At 40.5% G+C, this 21,643-nt stretch overlaps 3 protein-coding genes across 10 annotated transcripts in view; 2 read left to right on the top strand and 1 right to left on the bottom strand.

The window, feature by feature from the left end:
• Window positions 1-2,942, bottom strand: part of syne1b (spectrin repeat containing, nuclear envelope 1b) — a gene marked incomplete at its 3' end in the record, with an annotated part of 76,161 nt that extends 73,219 nt beyond the window's left edge. For all 5 annotated transcript variants that reach the window (XM_079369358.1, XM_079369357.1, XM_079369359.1 and 2 more), the window contains exons 1-2: window positions 2,837-2,942; window positions 1,209-1,490 (exon numbers count right to left, since the gene is read on the bottom strand). In XM_079369358.1, the coding sequence (XP_079225484.1) occupies window positions 1,209-1,275 (67 nt within the window). In that variant the 5' untranslated portion in view covers window positions 1,276-1,490; window positions 2,837-2,942. The remainder of the gene's footprint in view (window positions 1-1,208; window positions 1,491-2,836) is intronic.
• A 1,846-nt stretch (window positions 2,943-4,788) lies between these two features.
• Window positions 4,789-7,190, top strand: myct1b (myc target 1b; the record flags this gene model as incomplete). Its single annotated transcript, XM_079370475.1, is given in 3 exon segments — window positions 4,789-4,886; window positions 4,888-5,015; window positions 6,104-7,190. Coding segments are annotated over 3 exon segments (726 nt in total). The 3' UTR covers window positions 6,604-7,190.
• Window positions 7,191-7,615: 425 nt separating this feature from the next.
• On the top strand, window positions 7,616-21,200 carry tulp4b (TUB like protein 4b). 4 transcript variants are annotated; one of them, XM_079370395.1, is made up of 16 exons: window positions 7,616-7,700; window positions 8,351-8,637; window positions 9,841-10,113; window positions 10,772-10,900; window positions 11,290-11,451; window positions 11,649-11,829; window positions 11,927-12,034; window positions 12,129-12,295; window positions 13,527-13,751; window positions 14,139-14,373; window positions 15,364-15,502; window positions 15,697-15,841; window positions 16,369-16,462; window positions 16,574-16,717; window positions 16,845-20,200; window positions 20,477-21,200. In XM_079370395.1, the coding sequence occupies exons 2-16, from the start codon at window positions 8,620-8,622 to the stop codon at window positions 20,591-20,593; spliced, it is 5,493 nt and encodes a 1,830-aa protein (XP_079226521.1). In that variant the 5' UTR covers window positions 7,616-7,700; window positions 8,351-8,619; the 3' UTR covers window positions 20,594-21,200. The 4 variants fall into 4 exon arrangements, with proteins under 4 accessions (XP_079226521.1, XP_079226523.1, XP_079226522.1 ...); XM_079370397.1 differs by having other exon boundaries at window positions 15,364-15,487; XM_079370396.1 differs by having other exon boundaries at window positions 9,844-10,113.
• Window positions 21,201-21,643: the final 443 nt, after the last annotated feature.

Genomic DNA, 21,643 nt, shown 5'->3' on the forward strand with positions numbered 1-21,643 from the left:
AGACAAATATTTCAGAAGAGTTGCTATGGTAACTAGCCCAATCATGAAATATTTCCTGGTATTCTGTACATATAGAAACACATCTTAACCGAGACAAAGTCTCGGAATCCACCAGACTTACTTATAGTGTTGGTGACAAAAGGGGGATGCCGACAAAGAGTGAGGCTCCCTTGATCGATCTGTTCTCCGACCAAGGGCAGAAAGGGTGTCAGGTTTTAGTCTCCATCAGTGCAATGTCTATGCATTCCTGAAGCCACAATTGTTGTGAGCCAGTATCTCATATCAAGAATTCAGCCAGACTAAATGTTGATGATGAACACTGGCTGGCTTTGTAAAGAAATTAAAAAAAGAAAAAGCAAAATCTTTTCCCCAGACTTGGATATAAACATCCTGTGGGTTGGATAAATTATGTTTGATGTGTCCATTAAGTTCTCAGTAATGATGGCAAGTCATCTTGATTCATTTATGAGGGATGGTACTTGGTAAATGACATGATAAAAAAACATGCGTCTCTTTGCAACTAATTTGGTTGACTAATCTCTGCAGAAAAGGAGCTGTAAAAAAAATGTGATCCAACAAAAGCCTCAGAGTTATGTTCACTGCATTACACAAAATCATGTTTCTCTAAATAACTTGTTCAATACCCAATCCAGGCTGTCAAGGCTTTCTTGTGTATTGGTCACAAGATATTGCAACATTAACTTCCTTATTATCTCAAATAGGATTATGAATGAAAAAAATCAAAAACCCCATGTGAAAGTAAAACCAAAGTTCCTAAACAAGTAATTCTATTTGGGAATATTTTTTTAAAGGCTTCGTGTAATCAGGGACATCCTACTCACATTTGTCAGTCATTGTAAACTATATTTAACAATGCAGCTGAGAGCTTCTATTCAAAAGTTCAGAAAGGACACACCAGGAATGGACAGACCCTTTTTACTGGCGATACCTTATCATGACGTATTCATAAGAGAAAAATTTCCTTTTGATGACACATCTCTTAAATGTGTGCTTCTATGAGAAGATGTATGACTGTGGGAGTGTGTAAGCATGTGTGTGAGAGAGTAGCATCTTGCCTTGCACAACCTGGCACACTTCAAATGGGCACGCAGCCCAGGCATTGAATCAGCACAATATAGCAGCGCAGCAGTGCAGGAGGGGAGAATGTTTTGCCCCGTAAGCAAACAGAGTGAAAGACGGACACTTACCCTGCAGTTTCTGCATCACATTTGCAATGTCCACAGACCCTCGACCTAAGTGACGTGGGGAGGCCATGTCGTCTCGTCGCAGCTCTATGACAAGGTGAACTGATGCTGAGAGCAGAAGATCCTTCACAACTGTCCTGAGCGGGACATCCCCTCTGCCCCTCCCTCTCTTTCTTTCTCTCTTCTTTCAAGTCTCACTGCAGGGCCAGGTCCAATTGAATCTCAGGTTTCATGCAAGGACAAGCAGGTTTACTGTCCAATAGAAGCACTTCTTCCATTCATTGCCTAGAAAAGAGGAGTAGGTTAAAAAAAAGGCTTCAACTGGGGCCACACCTACTGTCAACCAGTTATTTTTTTTACAATGATTGCTCACTTTTAGCAACTTATCAAAGTTTTATAGGCCTCACTTTTAGATCAACTCATCTCTTTAACTTACTTCATTCACAGTTATGTTGAATGCCTTTATAAAAACAAGCATTGGAAATGTAAAAGTTGTTTGTACCTTGAAAGAATAACCCTGTAAAAAGTCTTGAACTTGGCCCAACACTGAAAGATTACCATCATCTGCCAGCATATAAACTGTTAATACTGCACATCATTCAACCATTTAGCGTCACATATTCTTTGTGGAAACTGTATGTTCTTGTCATAGATTCTTACTTTCAGAGAGTTTCCCGAGCAAAGCAAAAGGTAGCTTATTATTAATTTCAAAAGGTAACAGAATAATTACTGGATGTCCAACCTTTGAAATGTTTTCATATTTGCATAAAAAAGCCAAGTGTAAAATACATTTTAAGTTTTATGTTGCAGTATAAGAACAGGTGTGAATAGAAAAATGAACGATGGCATTCGACTGTTCATTCCTCTGAGCAGTGTCAGTCAGAGAACATTCACAGTGCAGAAGTCTTGAAACTGGGTTACCTTAGTTGAATGCAGCCATAGCTCATGTAGTTAAACACACCTGGGCTTTTACACTTGTTATAAAAAAAAAACCCATCTCAAATTCTACAAATGGGTTAAATAAAAAACAGGAGAGTTACACCATCTGAGTATACATTGATATCTTTTTTTGTATAAATAAAGGTGCCAGTCAATAAATGTACAGGATTAACAAATGTAGACATATCAACAGAAAAATAATGGCAGCCATATATCATATAATAAAGTAAGTAAGTAAAGTAGTTTGAAGTAAAACTGTAAAACTGTATTATCTCATGGCCAAATCTTCAGACTGATAAACCCAGAAGAACTTCAAAAACTATTTAAAAAAAAAGAATTAAAAAAAAGAGGAAGTGAAAATGTAAAGTGACATGTCAAAATCAGCTCAAGGAAGTGACTATGCCAACAATATTTACACGATTATATTTTCACGATTTACTAGGCTACATTTGTCTGTACATCGTTGCCTTGCCTATCAAATAAAGCTGAGTACCCGTGACGCTATTTAAATGGAGGAGTGCTGCCCGTTAGCGTCACATTAACACGAGGGGAAGTTGCTTAAAGGCTGCAAACTCTTCGAGCTTCAAAGCATCAGTAAAGTAAGTAAAGCTCCGTGAGCAGGACCCTATAAACCTACGTGCAAACCAAACACTTCCATCAAAATCACAAGCTGTAGCTGACTCTTATCTTACCACTTGCAGGACTGCAGAGCATGATAGCTTAACAGAGGAAGTGTCTCGCAGTGTTGTGTGCGCGTGTGTTGCCTCTTGTTGCCATTGGTAACGGCGAAAATGAAACATTGTGGCGTGACGTGAAGTTTTGTTGTAACCGCAAAAAAAGACGAAGCATAGAAAAGGAAGAAGAGTGGCACCCTGTCTGCTGGCAGCAAAAACTAAAGGAAGGGTCTCAAATGTGTGGTCAAGTTCCTATTTTTTTTTCGGGACAAAAGGGTTCATTCATTGGTTAAAGAGAGAGGAATTCGGGGTGTCACGTCTGGATTAGTTTATGGCACCCCACTGTGACCTTAAAGGGACCTTACAGACCGTTCATAATGTTTCTGTGATATTATATAATGCAATATCCTTAAATGACAGAAATGCATGATGCTGTAGTAGATGTCAATGATAAATAATGTGTGACATTTATTATAACTAGGCTACAGAAATTAGTAATGATTTATTTATGCTTGAATTATTAAATAAGAAGTTTTTGGCTGTTAGGTTAAATCTTCCATAAGAGTGATTATGTGCTTTGCCTTTTTCGTTTTTTTCTTTTACCAACTCTTTAATGATTTAGCAAGAGACCTCCAATAGGGGGAAGTGGCTGCATAGGCCTGCCATCTGGAGGTCATTAATAAAGGGTCACATTAATGATCACCACATCTCATTTTCTATCATTTGCAAAAAAGCATATCTGTGATCCTCTAAATGTTATTTATTCAAGAATGGTATCCAGATTTTTAAAATAGGCATAGAGGAAACCATAACAATTCTGTGCAAATTAAAACAGCCATGACATTGTGATGTTTATTTACGTTTTGCCACAACCACAAAATTGCCCTAATTTTGAGTTAAACAAATGAAAAATAGTCTGCCATACTCAGGCACTTTGGGAATAGGTATAGCAGGATGTCAGTGTGAGTCATAGAAGGATCAACTCACTTCAGGCCTGAAGTTGGCAAGTGACTGCAGGGATTTTATTCCCTGTTCCTGTCAATGACTCCTACTAACCACCTGGGGTCTCATTTTTTTATATTCAAGATTAGGCAGTGACTTATATAAAGATAAAGGTCAATAAGTTTCAAGTCAGTATTTAAAATGGACAAGTTTTACTTTACCTACTTGCCTGTCTTGTTCTTAACAAAACACAGGTTTAAAATAACATTGATTACGGTTTACACCTGCTCTTTTTGTAAAGTGTCTTGAAATCAAATTTGTTATGAAATGATTGATTAATAAATGTTGATTGATTGATTAAAAGTCTCATATCTTATAATATCGTTTTAAAACAGAAACTGCATAAAAAATTGCAATCAAAAATAATTGCAACCATTATAACCCTACACTGGAATCTGTATATTTCTTGTGTGATTTTTCTGATGTACTTCAATTTAACTAAATAATGCATTTTTGATTGGCTCTGTATGCGTCAATGCAAAGTTATTTCTTATTGCAAGTACTTTAGCACCACCTGCAGGACATTTTTGAGACAAGGCGGTCAAAAGTTTATAGTATTTGAAAGCAGCTTTATGAAATTGTAGAAAATGGGAATAGTTATACCTGAAAGCTTTTGAGCTGCAGGCTGGCTTGTGGTCACGTCAGCCTGAAGACTGAGGTGAAGTGGGAACACTGCAACAATTGAAGGAAATCCCCACAGAGACTGGGAGTTTGACAGCCTGCAGACTCTCTGGTGGATGGTCAGATTTTATGGTTTAGCTTATCTAGAGCCATTTCAAGAACATGGAAAACCTTGTCTTCGTTCAAATTTGTTTTCTTGAAACTATTTGCAAATATGCACTGTGTTTTTTCGAGAGAACATAAGAAACATGACTTCACTTAAGCCAGAGCCATTGTTGAAAAGTATTGATCTTGAGGAAATGATGCAAAAGGAAACAACCCCGAGTTGTGTCCCACACAGATAAGAAATGCTCTTGCTAATTTTAAAGCCAGAAAGGGAAGGAAGCATGACAGCAAAGTTTCCGCCATACAAAACACAGTACAGGGGGAAAAAAGCAGCGAGATTGTCTTGGAAAAGCTCAGTGGTTATCCGGGTGCCTGGAGTCAGTGTGGAATATAACACCAGTTCATGGTGGAAATATGGCACAAAATGAAACACATCCCCTTTTGGAGATATTAAAATCCTTCAATCTAGGTGAGTGTATTATTCTTACATTTTTTGTTCTTTGGGAAGATGTTGTGACTTCCAAAGGTGCTATGTCAGAGCAGCATTACTTTTAAAACATTGAATAATGATTAATCTGAAGGAACAGAAAAATACTTTGGAAAAGCTTTTTCATCTCTAAAACTGTCTTATTACTTATGTACAACCCTGCATTTGAAAAGTCAGCAAAAAGTTCCAAAATAAAGCACTTACTTAAAGTTTAGTGCTTTAATATATTACATTAGAATGTAATTATATAACATGCAGGCAACTCGGCTTGTTTATTATTGTCTGCAGAGTCAGAAGGTTTGTATGAAACACACATTGGGAACTTATTTCCTGAAATCGACTCTCAGCTCAATTAAACCAGTTTTTCTGGTTGCTTGTTAAATCCTACATATTTACATCTGTATTTGCACTGTAACCTTCTTTTCTTAATTCTTGTGCTATTCCATTTTACCGTCCATTTCATTGTCTTTATAATTCCATAAAATCTAAAACAATGTGCTTGTGTTATTCTGTAAATGTGATGTTAGTTCCTAACTTAGTCTTATATAAAACCCTTAATATCACTATGTTGTGGAATTAATATTACTATGTTGTGCATATAAACTTGCCTTAAGAGTTTCATCAAGAGACAATACTACTGAGATTCTATTTTGTCTTTTTCTTCATGTTTTGTTTTTTTTCAAGCATCACACCCATGGCAGGGTCAGTTTTTAGCGATACACAATGATTCTTCATAGACAGTAAGCCCCCACAGTGGTATGATGTAAGATTTTTATATAACATTGTGTCTTGTATAGAGTTGAGCAGAAATATAAAAAAAAATCAATAGAAAGAACAAAACTCCCTTAAACACAGAAGAAGTTGTACTTTCGAAATGTAAAAGCTCCTTGTAAGTAAGATGGCTTTACTCCTTACTTGAAGTGCTGCTAAAACAGTCATCTGGGGAAGCAATATTCCTCATTTCTAGGACAATATAATGCATCATGTTTGGTGCTATATTTCAAACCATTTAGATCCCTATAACAACTTCCCTTTCTGACACACTGCATTAATTTTCCTCCTCTTTCCAGGCGATATGATTCTCGCCTTCTGTCTCTCAGTGCTTGTGGGCCTGCTGCTGGGCGCTCTAGTCTATGTTCTGTTGACCTGGGCGTCAAGGCGGCAGGCAACTGCTAGGATCACCAGGCGCTCCAAAAAGAGATATTCACAATCCGAAAACCCCTCAGGCGGCCAGCTGGGTCTTTACAGGAGCACTTTTCTGAGCGTCTGCAGGCAGCCATCTCTGGAGCCAGTGGGCCCTCTGGGGATTAAGCCTGGCATAGAGACCTCCACCTTTCGCCCAGTGAACAAGAGGAGCAGGGCAGGTCTGGAGGGGATGGGAGAGGACACTCAGGTCAACATGTCTGATGACACAGCAGCCTCAATCTCATCAGATTCAGCATCCCTGGTGCCAAACAAGAGGCATTCCTTCTGGTTGGGTAATAACGGACTCAAAGGATTCCTGCCCTCACAGACTCCTCCTCCGGCATACGACAATATTATCCACGCCTTTGAAGAGACATGCACTTGAATCTGTCAATATTAAATAACAAAAACTGAAAAAAGAAAACACTGTGGGATTGCTCTAAAAAAGTGACAGTTCTTGTTATAGCACATGTTTTTATGACACTATCCTAACTGAATAAAAAGCGTTCACAGCCATCAAACCTAAGCAGCTCAGTATTAAGATATCGATCAAGGATGCATCTAATACTTATTTTACAATGCATTCATTTCTATATTGTTTCTCATTCAGACAGTTTTTTCATATAGGGTCAAACAATATTTTAACATGCTAATTGTGAGCTCCTCAGGATATCTTATTTTGAACAAAACTCTAACATATATAAATATACAATGTTATGATAAAGGTAGACAGCAAATCTGTTTTTGCATTGTTTCTTGATGCCTCAGAACGTCAATCAACATTATAGCTGTAAATATGAAGATCAATACTAGCCTTTATTGTAGAGCAAATATGGGTGAATATTTTGTAACAATTGCTTGGCATATGATGTACAGAGAGCCTGGGGATATAGATTTCACTCTGATGAACACTGAATGCTGTGTGATTTATTTTATTTTCTAATATAACAATAAAGATTATGGATGATTTTAGATGGGGCCTCGTCCTTTTCTGGGATCATGGTCCATTACAAATGAATGTTATTTCTTAATAATGACTCTACCAGTGTCATCACAGGTTCATCATGTGTAATATCAATTTAAAGGGAGAATATTACACCAGAATGTCCATTTAACTTACGTTAAAAAGATGGGGTGCGCCTTGTGAGGTTGCCATTATTAAAGAAACCCCCGTTTTAGGCTCAGCATAAACCTAATATTGGTTACAGTAGCGTGTGGACCAAACGCGACATCGGAATGTATGCAGTTTATCTTTTAACTTACAAAGGTTTCTTTTAAGCGATTCTTAAAAGGTGTATTATATTTTGTAGTGTTGTTGTTTTAACTAGACTTAAAGTTCATGGTATAATTTCCGTACTACCTGCCTCATGGCAACCCATTTAAAGCCACAACCTCAAAGTGCGCTAACAGAGAAGCGCCTGGCAACACGACCCCACAGTGCACCGACTGTCTCCGGAAAAGACGTTGTTCCAGCGGATACAGGTACGTCAAAACTGCATCATGTGTGTCCAGATAACATCTTTGGTAAAAAACACCAATTTAATTTTCAGAGCAGCTCTTTTGGTCTCTTTCGCATTGTCACAGACAGACTGCTGCATGCGATCATATGGACTAAAAGGCGCCTTTGAATGAGACATTGAATTGATGTAATGTAGAGTTAGTGGGAGTCCTTTACAGAGGAAATGATCGGTCTTTTCATTAGACTTTTAATGGATGATTTTTATACAAATTATTAAGAAAAAAAAGCGAACCTGCAGTTTTAAAATGCGGTTTGATAGAAATATTAGTATTTTATTCTCATAATCTGCATTAGAATTGGTTTATTCCTGAGTAATTTGGCAATGTCGTTGCCTAGGTGCTCTGCTGTTTGACGTAAAATAAAGAGAACGGACAGTATCAGTACCCATGGAGACTGCGAGTGCCCTGATCTCCAATGCAGTGTTGCTGTTGCATAGAGACTGAGAAAAACTGTGAATTTCAAGGTTGATGCACTGCATGACAAACACGGCTATTTTGAGATAGATAATTCTCTATTAGTCCCTCTCTATATATCTTCTAAACTACCTGTATTTTTAAGAAGCCTAACGCTGTTTTTTTCTGTGTGTCATCTCTTTTCATCTGTATTGCAAAAGGATCATTACACAACTCAACAGAGCCACATCAGGAGGACATGGGGTGGGACAGTGTCACCAGAGAGGATTCACATCGTTTCATGGCTAACTCTGAAGTGCAGAGCTGTTTGATTTGAGTGAACCTAGAGCTGGACAACATCTGGCTGTATGATGCATTTTACCTCTCCATAAATTAGACTGCAAGTATCAAGAGCAGAGCAGCCATTACCCGTCAGTGCATCATCTGAATGGAAATATGGACACCTTTAATGGAGGAATTTTGACTCAACATGCCCAGGAACTATGAGGTATGTCTTTAAATCTTTAACTGATCTTACATTTATTTTATGTTACTTGGTCATATTTAATTATATTATGACATATTATGCAATCTACTGCCAAGTGGAGCAGTCATTATAAAGTCATCTTAGTTAGCCAGTTATTATTATTCAGATCCACAGAACTTGTTTTCTGTATGTTAAAGATTTAAGTGGAAACACTGACTGATACAGAATCTTGAGACTAATAGCCATAAGACTGAGGGGTAAATAAAACCGATTTCCTGTAAATTATTTTCTTGGAGCTGCGATGAAACTCGACCTCCAAGGTGCTCAGAAGGCTGCTTTCTTTTAAAGTGTTTGTGACATTATTATATAGTCAACCAATCTGAGTTGCAAACACTGCATTAAATAAATTGCATCTGTAAAAACGAAAGATAGCGATGAGTGATGAGCTCACCTTATCACAATCCTCCAGCGACTCTACAGACAGTGAATAATCGAACATCATGTAGAGCACGAAGAGCAGCAGCCATGTGATTGTACTGTCATAAGGATACCTTTAGTGATTCACTGCTGCAGGCTGGCTTTGCTCATTTCTCTGGATGGGATGTTTTAAACATAGAGCATACGAGCCCCCCTTTTTTTGCCTCTATTTTCATTCCTGTGAACAAGCTCAGCAAGATGGTAGCCATTATAGGTAGCTACTAGAAAACCCCTAAATTGAAAAATAGCTTAATAACTCAGCAAACCTTATCAGATCTAACAAACACATTTATTGTGCTACACGTCATAAATCATTTTGTTTCCAAAAAGTCAAATATCATATTCGGATTAAACCCCTCATTTGTATTTCCACTTGTTTGGAGGCTTTTTTGTAGTGTGATTTTCCATAATGTATAACCTCTAGGCAGCAGAATTTAGACATAATAAATTGTCAATTTATATTATTTATTATTAATTCAAAACAAAAGATCCATTTAGTAGCTCAACAGCATGTTTAACTCTTTTAGCCCCACTGTTGTTGATATGTTTGACTCTGAAGCTAGCTCGGTCAAGTAACCAAAGCTTTACACTTTACAAAACCAATAGCGTATGTGCTTAATCACCAGTAGCCTGTTTAAAGTTAATGTGGGGATGAAACACTGACAGTTTACATTGAATTAGACGTCATGATAAGGTCGATAAAGTTGGAGAGCGCAGCTTGAACTTGCCTCTCTCTGCTTTATCCAGCAGCCTGCTCACTCAGTAGGGATGTTGGCCGCCGTGGAACATGGTCCCATCCTCTGCAGCGACTCCAACATCCTCTGCCTCTCATGGAAAGGCCGAGTCCCCAAGAGTGAAAAGGACAAGCCGGTGTGCCGGAGACGGTACTATGAGGAGGGCTGGCTCGCCACAGGGAACGGGAGAGGAGTCGTCGGCGTGACGTTCACATCGAGTCACTGCAGGAGGGACAGAACTACACCTCAGAGGATCAATTTCAACCTGAGAGGACATAACAGTGAGGTATGGCCTCGAAATCTACTTCATTCTGCTAAGCTTACAGATGTTTGTTAAAAGAGGGCATAAACACATCAAGGTATACTCAACTGTTAGGATATTCCTTTGTTTACATTTGTCTCTGACTTTACAGAATTATAGTTTTGTCACCTGCTGTTTTTGAATTCCCAGCCACCGTCTAAACAGAAGTGTTTACTCTCATTTTATTTGGCACAAGTTGAGATAAAACTGAAATAATCTCCATGGAGACATTCGATTGTAATAGCAGCACAGATTGTAGCTATAAAAAACACTTAGAATAAGGAAATCAGGGTGAAGAATAGAGTTCAGTTGTTAGTTGTATAAATGTGATTAAATAAATATGTGGAAATAAAGTATTATAAATAAACTATTTTAAGAAGAATCTAGACAAAATATTATAATAAACTATATTTTCAACCTTCATAAACCCATAATGTTTCACATTGATCCAATTAACAGATTTAAATATCAATGTTGGAGCTTTATTTCCTCAGCAGGAAGACTGTAACTCCAGCTGCTATGCGCTAAAACGTTTTTTTTTTAGCGTTGTGCCCATCCTGCTGTAAATTAATCATGAAAGATGACATATGCAGAAAGGCACCTGTGTTTGGAAAAAAAAAAGACTTTGTTTGTGCTTTTTCAGGTTGTCTTGGTGCGCTGGAATGAACCCTTTCAGAAGCTAGCCACCTGTGATATGGAGGGAGGTATTTTTGTGTGGATCCAGTATGAAGGAAGATGGTCTGTAGAGTTGGTGAACGACAGAGGAGCACAGGTACTGCAAAGACACTTCACAAATAATTTACAAGCGCATGTATATGTAAAGATACTGTACATTCACCTCTTATCAGGCTTCATCTCTTCTCTTTTATCCCACTGTCAACTTCTTCTTTTGACAATTCTATTCTATTCACATTAACCTCATTCATGTCATACTGTGAGTTTTAATGTGAGCAGTCATGAGTTGGTGATTCAGTGAGTCGAATTGGAAGGGAAATCTGTGTAGTCGTACTGTAAAAAAAAAAAAACAATACTTGGCACCGGTGATTTGATAACTGAAATGCATGAGTCAGTAGGACAATTTACCGCCATGTTCATATTTTGTCCCACCTCAAGTGTCTTGCATACACAAATGTCTTGAAGGTGGACATTTCTCTCCTTCAGGTGAGTGACTTCACTTGGTCACATGATGGCACTCAGGCCCTCATCGCCTACAGGGATGGATTTGTGTTGGTTGGCTCGGTCAGCGGGCAAAGACACTGGTCGTCTGAGATCAACCTGGAGAGTCAGATCACCTGTGGAATCTGGACACCTGATGACCAACAGGTACCTTTCCTGTCATAATACATAAACATTGGTCTTCAACAAGTAAATGACATCCAGAAGGATTGTTTAAACGCTATATTAGAAAACAAGATCATACTACTTATATAATAGCTTTTACTGCAGTACTTCTGCTCCTAAGGATTTTATGCTCCAGAGCCATTTCAACTATTAAAGTTTAATGTCTAACGCTCCCTCAGGTCCTGTTTGGTACAGCAGATGGTCAGGTGATAGTGATGGACTGCCACGGAAGAATGCTCGCCCATGTTCTGTTACACGAGTCCGATGGGATCGTGAGCATGTCCTGGAACTGCCCTGATTTCCTTGTGGAGGACAGCACCGAGAGCGACACGGACTCAGACGACAGTATTCTGCCCTTAGGTACAAACAAGTGACATCCCTGTGGATATGACAGCTTGCTGCCTTGTTTTTTTCTCTGTGGGAAGCTGATGTACTTACTCTTCTTCATTCCTTGAAGTGCGGAGAGTGAAGCCTTTGTTGACGGTCACCTTCTTATCAGGGGACATCAGCTTAATGAACAACTATGACGACCTCTCTCCTGCTGTAATCCGCTCAGGGTTAAAAGGTATAAATCAACAGGTTTCATACTGATATTTGCATGTATACTCAGGATTTGTCTCAACGTGTTTTTTGTGTTTTGGGGTCCCCTCCCTCCACAGACGTTGAGGCCCAGTGGTGCTCTCAGGGAGACCTCCTGGCTGTGGCCGGCATGGAGAGACATGGACTTCCCACTGACTCTGCTTGTGCATCCATCATGAGGAACGCCCTCGTGAAGTTCTACAATGTCCAAGGAGAACACATATACACTTTGGAAACGCCGGCGCAGGTTAGCCCTGTATGAACTTACAGTGATTGCTTCGCTATGCAGTTTGTTGGACTTCAAACCTAAATTATAAGTTGCATTAAATGTAAATTAAAATATTTTTTGTAATTAATTGGATTACAAAAAACAAGAACATAGAAATATTGGTGATTATTTATAGTATTAAATAGCCTTATGATAATAATAGTAATAATAATACATTTTATTTATGGGTGCCTTTCATGTCACTCAAGGTCACCTCATAGTAGAGTAAAAACAACTCAATCAACGACTTTAAAACAAAAACAGCAACAGTGAGGAGTGCATGGTCAGACCTATTGAGCTAATCTAAAGAGGTGAGTTTTGGGCTGCAATTTGAAAGTGGGGAGAGATGTAATGTCACAGATGGATTGTGGGAGAAAGTTCTAAAGACGGGCGGGGGGGGGGCTGTATGGTACAAGGCGCGAGACCCCTTTGATGAAAGGCGGAAAAGGAGGTGTGGTGAGGAGCATGGAGGAGGAGTCAGTGTTAGAGAAATGTTTTATATGAGTCCTCTCTGCTTAAAATATATTGAAGTTATAATTACAGGGGACAAAATCTCCTTTCATTGTGAGCCTATAAATTATATGAGAAGTCATTCAGTGGCTTTTGCCGATATGAAGCGTTGCACTGATTGCTGAGTTTGCCTCTGATGGGTGAAGACCTTTATCTGTGGTCTTTAATTAAAAAAACACGTACCGATATGTACAATGTGGATCACAATACAATAAAAGCCTGGGGAAAGTCATCAATGAATCATTTATTATAGCGCAAATTCCCAACATAATATTACCTCACAACACTTAACAAAAAGAGCAACTTCCTTTTTAACAGGCAGAAACCTTGAGCAGCACCAGACTTGTGTTGAAGATCTGCTGTGAGTGTGTTGGACTTTTAGAAAGAGAGATGGAAGAGATCAACCAAAGCTAAGACAGACTTTCTGCCATCATGCCAATAAAAATAGTTCAATCGAACAAGTTACTGAAAGTACACTGTCAAATGATAATGACAGACATGGCTATGGTATAATAAATGTAAGTGCAAGTCTAGTAGATATAGCTTAAAGTAATACATTGTCTTTTAAAGTTCAAAAGTCTTTGTTAGCAGTCTGTCTTTGTTATACAAGAGAGTGGGCTCAGGCTTTACAGCCAGTGAATGTGAAAGTCTGATAACTGTAAGAATACAAGTGTGAAGATTTTTTTTTTTTTTTTTTCAGAGACCCATTACCACCATCTGTTGGGGTCACAGAGACTCTCGCCTGTTCCTTGCTTGTGGACCAGCACTGTATGTGGTGCGTGTGGAGCACAGGGTGGCCAGCCTCCAACTTTTATGCCAGCAGGGCATCGCCAGCGCCCTGCGTGAGGAGAAAGATGTGGGGAAACTGAACATGCCCTCCCTGCTCTGCTCCTATGTCACAACTGCCTTCATACCCACGATCAAGGTAAATTGAACCCTGATTCGAAGATGTTGTGCAGTAACTAAAATGCTCAAGTTTTTCCTACACTATTTTAACTTTTTTCTTTAATTTAATTCTTGCTGACGTCGTATGACAACTTACCTGAAATAATTTCCCCACTTATTGCTCAAAAAACAGTGGATGTTCATAGATTCTTTTGTGGGGCCAGGCTTTTATTTGTAGAATCTGATCAGTGCACTGAATGGTGCATTGGCTGATGTATTGGAGGCATTCCTGATGTAATATCTGTATACAAACACCTCCAGCTTCTTACTTTCTTACACTTGCTTGCACTTAATAAAACTGCTGACTTCAACATGTTTTCATTTGGGTCTCCAGCAGTCCAACAGCCTTTTCCTCTCTTTGTTCTAGCCCCCCATCCCCGACCCCAACAACATCCGTGACTTTGTCAGCTATCCCACAGCTGGGAACGAGCGGCTCCACTGCACCATGAAGCGAGCAGAGGACAGCCCTGAGGCAGGCGGGCCCTGCTACACACTCTACCTTGAATATTTAGGAGGACTGGTGCCTATCCTCAAAGGAAGGCGAATCAGTAAACTACGACCCGAGTTTGTCATAATGGATCCCAAAACAGACAGCAAAACAGGTGGGTTAACTAAAGTCAAACTGATAAGAACAGTTTGGTGGAATGAAAATAATGTTCATTTGAGTGCTTCAAGAGTAATATAAGGGGAACAAGGGGATACATAGCTTATAGAACAAGGGGATAGATAGCTTAGCTTAGCTTAGCTTCGTGTAACGTGTCAGTATACCAACATGAACGAGTTAACATGGCGTATCTGTACTCACACAGATGTGTAAAATGACAAGTTGTGCTTCAATGGGGAGTCATGCAACATTAGCAGAACTCATTCCTGACAATAACAACAACAGAGGGCTGCCAAGAGATGACTGAATTATTAACACAGGGATACAACTTGGAAAATACATTTTTCATTAAATAGTGTAATGAACTGCAGACAGAGCCACGCTGGCTGTTTTTATCTGATTGCAGTCTTTTTTTTTCTGTCTCAAGCGATCTGTTGTAAGCTGAATCCTTCTACTTAACAGAAATATGCAAGAGTTGTGGAAGTTTCATTTAACCAATGGCAAGAAAGCCATATTTCCATTATTGATTTCTAAAAGGGATGAGGTGTATTTTGACCTTTTAAAATATTGATACAGCACGGAGCTGATGAAAAGAGAACTGTAGCTTGTCCATAATTCCACCATTGTACAAACTGAAAGCTGCAGTAGTAGACTTGAGAGAAGTGGACCTGCCCAAAGGAACAGGAATGTTGTTCCCTATTGTCTTAAAACGAAATCAGTGCCTGGCACATCCGTCTAAAATAATACAAAATTGTATAATAACTTATTCATGCAGTGAGCCCACCATTCCCCTTGAGTAAGAACAAGGACAGACTATGCTGATTCTCTGATGTAACATAGTCTGAGGCTTTATACAGGAATAGCCTGCAACATGGTCAGGCTGTACTGGGGTTGCATTTAGCTTGTGTTTTCTCCATTTGAAAAAAAATAAAATAAAAATAGTTTGTAAGAGGGCTCACCTTTTCTGTTTTGTGTTTCATATTGCCAGAGGAGGTGTGTGTGAATCCCATGATCTCATACACAGACAGCTGTAACTGCTCTGACTCCAGTGACATTGAGTTGAGCGATGAGTGGGTCGGGAAGAAGTCACCAAAGTTATCCCGAGGAAACAGGTCAACCAGTTTCATGTCAGAATCTTTTTTTTTTTAAAACACTTTAAATTCCTCAACCAACAAGCATTTGCAGATAGCTCTGTGGCATTTATTTTACATTGCTTATTAAGTTCTTGACCAATCAAAAAAAAGAAAGAAAATGTCTTATTTCCTGTCCGAAGATAAAAAAAAAACAATAAAAAAAAACATTGACCTTTTTTATTTTAAAGGATGAACATGGAGCTGAGAAAATCTCCCAAACTGTCACGCGCCAATCAGGAAGGCCAGAGGTCACCACGGTTACCAACGAAAAAGCCTCCAGTTCGGTCTCCCAGTTTGACACGTCGAGAGTTCTCCATGGATGGGATCACAGAGGTATGAGAGTCTGATCCAAATTAAAAATGCATTATTGGCTAATGACACATTAGTTTTTAATAGAAATTAAAATGTAGAAGGCTTATATTGAACTGGGTGTCCCAAAGGCTTGTGTTTTAACGAATATATGTGCTCACATTATTTATTCTTCTACCTAAAATGACCCTCAATTTGCTTCTTTTGAGATACAAATAACAAAACAAACAAAACCCAGGTTATTTTTTGTATATACAGCACTTCCTACTTATACCACTTATACTCAGGTCAGTGCCTGATAGATTTGCTTGTTCAGATACGTTGAATATCGGTACAGTTATTAGCCCTTATTCCAAACTACTTCTCCTAAGGTATAAAAGAAATTGACACGCATGTTCTGTAAACATATTTAAATATCATACTGCAACCACAAAAAAATCATGACATATGCCCCCCTTTACTTAAAACATGTGTTTTTATATTGTCATGTTTTTAATTAAAACTCTTATCACTTCCTTATAACTCTGTCTCACATTTCTTTCTATGCAAAGCACAACTACCTAGCTCAAGTCACATCCAACATCTGGGGGACAAAATTCAAAATAGTTGGACTTGCTTCTTTTCTCCCAGCCAATCTAGGAGCAGGTAAATGTTAAAAATAATACAGAACAAAAAAGCCGTACACACATTTTACACACATTTCAGACTGGACATTTCATATGAATGTAACAGTCATGGTGTTCTTCAATCTTTTAGTTATTTACAAGACCAGTTTGCTTCATCTGCAACCGAGACAAATGACAATCTACCTTCCAGAAGTGAGGAAGATTTCTCATGACTTTATGAGCCTGCCTGTTTTCAACCCCAATGTGTTCAGTGAAGATGAGGATGACTTACCAGGTATGAATAAATAAAAGAGCAGTATTGTTTCATGTATGCATGTGAATATATTGAGAGAATGAGTATATATTAAAATATGTGTAATGTTCCTGACTTTTACACAGTTCTCCTCTCTGTTTTTATAAAGTGATGGGACCATCTGGAGTGTCGGGAGACAATCCCCCATGCACAGTCAACATTCCCATTGCTCCTATCCACAGCCCGGCTCAGGCTATGTCTCCAACTCAGAGTATTGGCCTGGTTCAGTCTCTTTTAGCAAATCAGAATATTCAGCTTGATGTCCTGACAAACCCTACAGCCACTGCAGCAGCTGCAGCAGCAGCGGCGGCAGCTTCAGTCCCTGTTACCGATCATGGGCAGGATGCAGTTGCTTCACCATATCCCGTACCTGCTAGATACTCAAATCCTGGTCAGGTGATCTTCAATGGGCTGGAGATGGGTCCTCTTCTTCCTGGTACTCTTCCTCCTCCACCTCCTCCTCACCATCTTCCCCCGCAGCCTCACTCGCAGCGGTCTCACTCACAGCAGCCCCGCCAACCACCGTCCAAGCAGTCCCAGCAAATGCAGTTGCAGCAGCAGCAGCAGCAGCAAAAAATGCATCATCATCAACAACAACAACAACAGCAGCAGCAGCAGCAGCAGCAACACCATCATCAGGTCCAATCTCAGCAGCAACAGCAACAGCTACAGCTTCAGCAGCAACATCAACAGCTACAGCAACTGCACCACCAGCAGGTGCTACTTCAACAGCAACAACAACAAAACCAACAACTCCAGGTTCAGCAACACCAACAGATGCAAGCAAATGGACAGCCAGTGACACCCCAACAACTTCACCACCAACAGCAAATCCAACAGCAGCAGCAACAGATGCAGCTGCAGCACGAACAGATGCAACATCAGCAGCAGCAGATGCAACAGCAGCAGCAGCAAATTCGGCAACAGATCCTGGAGATGAGGCAACAGCAGCAGCAGCTTCAGCAGCAGCACCAGCAGATCCAGCAGCAACATCAACAGATGCAGAGGCAGCACCAACAAATGCAGCAGCAGCTAAAGATGCAGATGTCGTTGCCGCCTCCTCCCACCGGATATCCAACCATTTCTTTACAACAGATTCATATTCTGCCTCAGATTCTTCCTCCGACCACTGAGCCCGGGTTGAACAGAGTAGAGCATGTACACACTCTTAAGCCAATTCTGCCAAGGACTTTACCCCCCTTCACTGACCCTGATGTATCTGTTGAGATGCAGATGAGGAAGGTTAATCCTCCTCCTCCATATCCGGGCACCGTGGTGTCTGCGGCGGCAGCTACAGTTTCCACTACGCCTCAAACTCTTGTCACAAACTGTGACAGCCCAAGTGTCCTGGCACCAGACCCCTGCCTGAAGAAGGATGAATTTTTGCTTCACCCTGTCACTCTACAGTACCCAACACCTCTGGGGTATGAAAGGATCACAACCTTCGACAGCAGCGGCAATGTGGAAGAAGTTTGTCGGCCTCGAAGGCGCCTCGTTCGCAATCAAAATGCGTATGCCGTCCATGGCTCTGCCACTCTGAAAGTCACATCCTCTGAGACCAAAAAGATTCAGCTTCCTTACAGCTCAGCAACATTGAGTCGTCTCTCTGTCCCTCGATACTCCATACCGAGTGGAGACCCACCTCCTTACCCAGATCCAGCCAATCAAGTAACTGCGACACTTCCTCCTCCCCAGAGAATCGACAGCAGTCTGATTCATGCTACTCTGCGCCGTGACCGCAGGGACGTAGGGCTTAAAGTGCCACAGATAATGGAAAGCTCAAGAACCCTTCCCACCAAGGCTAAAATAAATAGTGCACTAGCACTTAGCTACCAGCAGAGGTTGCCAACTGCTTTGTACACTTGCACACAGTGCAGCAGTAACAGCAGCAGCACCAGCGTCAGTGTTAGTGGAGGTGGAACTACAAGCAGTGGCATTGCAGGTGGCACAGTGGTGAGGCAAGACTTCCCACCAGGGAAAGGAGCACATCACAGTACCATCATTGTGCACTCCAAAGGAACGTCCCCCCTGGCTTCTCAGTCGTCTTACAGTCTGCTGGGTGCTGTTGATAACAGCCGAGACAGAACAGTGTATGTTAACTCTGCCTTTACCGAAGACGAGACCTTAAATCAGCAGTGTCACCTCGAAAAATCTGTACGCCAACTTACTCTCGGTGATGTCAATCTGACACTCAAACGGCCTCCGCCTTACCAGTGGGATCCCTCCACAACTGAGGAGTTCTGGCTCACACCGGAGCAAACAATGTTAGGCCCTCCACCAGGACCACCTCATAAACCTCCTCCAATCATCATCAGCCAAACTCAGCACTTGGACATGACTCGGCTGCCGTTTGTCCTTACCACTAAACCTCAAACCAGTCCGAGCACGAGTACCCTCACTTTCCCATCAGGGTACCAGATATCCCTCTCTCCATTCCCTCCGGGTGTAGCCCATGGTGGTCCTCCACTCCAGACTCTACAGAATCCTCCACCCCAATGCAATCCCAATGAAGTAGTTGGTTCAGGTCCTTTTGGCCAACAGGATTCAAACTTGGTTTTGCCACCAGGATATCCTTCAAATCTGGCTAACCTAGCCTGCTGCCCTCTCCCTCCGATGTATCCAGGAGCAAGCTCATGTGCGGGACTTCAGCTACACCCTGTCAACCTTCATCCCTGGAACCCCTATCCCTGCCCGCCTCCCATGCAAGACCCCCCAGCACCTCCCCTCCCCACAAAAACCCATCAGATTCTCGAGAAGCCGATTATCTCTCCTCCACCTCCTACTGCACCACCACCGCCACCCCCTCTCCCCCCTCCTCCTCCGCCTACTGAGCTACCACCCTCCAAAAGTGCCACAGACGATCTAGCAGAGTCCGCCAACAACTTTCCAGAACCATCATCCCTGAACGACAGCCCCGTGCAGCAGGAATCAGAGCGCTTCAACAAGAAGAGCCGCAAAAGACTCGACAGCCGAGCCGAGGAGGCCAACATGCCCAATGTCTCTGAGGGCAAATCCAGAAAGGAAGGCCGTGCACTCTCTGACTTCAACACCCTCATTTCCAGCCCGAGGCTTGGCAGCAGAGAGAAGAAGAAGCCAAAGGGCCAGAGAGAGCAGCTCAATAAAACCAAGAAGATGAGCAGGACCACAAATGAGTTCCAAGATAGCTCAGAGAGTGAACCAGAGTTGTTTATTAGTGGTGACGAGCTCATGAACCAGAACCAGAGTAGTAAGAAGAGCTGGAAGAACAAGCGTAGTATGCGCATGGCAAACGAGCTGGAGGAGATAAAGTGCCGCAAGGCAAATGAAAGAGAGGACCGTAGTTTGGGAAGCCAAGGGTTTGTCTATGTGATGGCCAACAAACAACCACTGTGGAACGAAGCCACACAGGTCTACCAGCTGGATTTTGGAGGACGAGTGACACAGGAGTCAGCAAAGAATTTTCAAATTGAGCTGGATGGTAGACAGGTAATGTGAAAAAAATCTATAAAAAATTAATAATTTAAATTGATAAAGAAAATGTTTCAAGCAAAAATGCACAATATCCATTAGTTTCAGCTTTTTGAGATTTGGTGTGTTTCTCCTAATTTACATTTATTCTAAATATCTTTTATGTTGGTCAGACAAGACAGTCTCATCGTGGGCTCTTGAAGAGTGCAGTCTGCATTTTTTCACACGTTGTTGGCATTAAAAACAAAAAAATAAGCATCCTTTCTAAAATGTTCTTTTTTTGGTCTGTTTTAGGTGATGCAGTTTGGGCGAATAGATGGGAATGCCTATATCTTGGATTTCCAATATCCTTTCTCAGCAGTGCAAGCGTTTGCTGTTGCCCTGGCCAATGTGACTCAAAGGCTGAAATGAAAAGGTCATTTTGTGTTGTTGTAGACGTATAAAAAGGAAACCACAATGGTCTTGACTGCAAGGGTCCACAGTGGTATTACACCCCAGTGTGTCAGGCGATAGATGGGGCTATGTCAGTGTCCTGGTGGTTCTTTTTTAAAGAGATAAATATACAAGATGGTGTTGCAAATGCAGACCATTTACAATCAGTGTGTTGAAGAAAAAGGCGGTCTTGGACAGTGGTCTAGGAGGCTATACTGTACCAGTCCATCATTTCAAGTTAATATAATGAATGTATTTAGCTCATTTTTATTAGTGTTAGAATGTTATTTAGTGAGGTAGAAAAAGAGTCAGCCTGAACAAAAGTTAGACTAAGTAAATATTGGAATTGTATTGAAAAGCTGTCTGAAGGTTAATACCACATCTGGTGCCAAAGACATCTCCCCTTTCTTGAAATGATGACTAATTCAGTATTTAAAAAAACGTAATTTATATTTGTGATGTATGGAAACCTACATTGTGAGGTATGGAGGCTTTCATGAAGCCACACTGTCTCTGATACTGCACAATTTGATTCCATTATAAGTTATTAAAAGCAAAAATAATAAAGTTGTGGTATCTATACCAATATTTTCTCAATACTTTTTGTTAGATCGTTGTTGTTCAACATCAATTGTACAACATTTTCTTAAGACAGCCATCAGATTTTAGTCTGTTATGATTTGCATATGCAACCTACTTTGTGTTCTAATGACCAAACATGCAATAGAAGAATATATTAATTCTGTGACTGCAACATCAACGGTTCAGTGCAGCTTATCATAGTTTGTATATTTTCTATTCATGACACTTCTATGAAGTGGTGCATTGATCATTGTATATCATATATGTTTGGCCACAGTACTGCGAATCATAATTCAGTCAGACTTAGTTACTTAGTTTTTCTTTTATTCCCCAAACTCCCTTCTACGACGGTCAGTAATTATTAGGCCTAACAGCAAATGTATGTGTGCCAAATAGAACTGAATAGCCAAATGCATCTGGCTAAAATAAAGTATGTGGGGAAGTTGA

This window comes from Symphodus melops, assembly GCF_947650265.1.
Source record: "Symphodus melops genome assembly, chromosome: 19".
NCBI classification, from domain to species: domain Eukaryota; kingdom Metazoa; phylum Chordata; class Actinopteri; order Labriformes; family Labridae; genus Symphodus; species Symphodus melops.

Bases quoted from the DNA above. Each gene is read 5' to 3' on its own strand.
- tulp4b (XM_079370395.1), top strand. The intron at 11,830-11,926 runs GTACAAACAAGT...CATTCCTTGAAG, and splicing joins CGACAGTATTCTGCCCTTAG to TGCGGAGAGTGAAGCCTTTG. The intron at 16,718-16,844 runs GTATGAATAAAT...GTTTTTATAAAG, and splicing joins AGATGAGGATGACTTACCAG to TGATGGGACCATCTGGAGTG.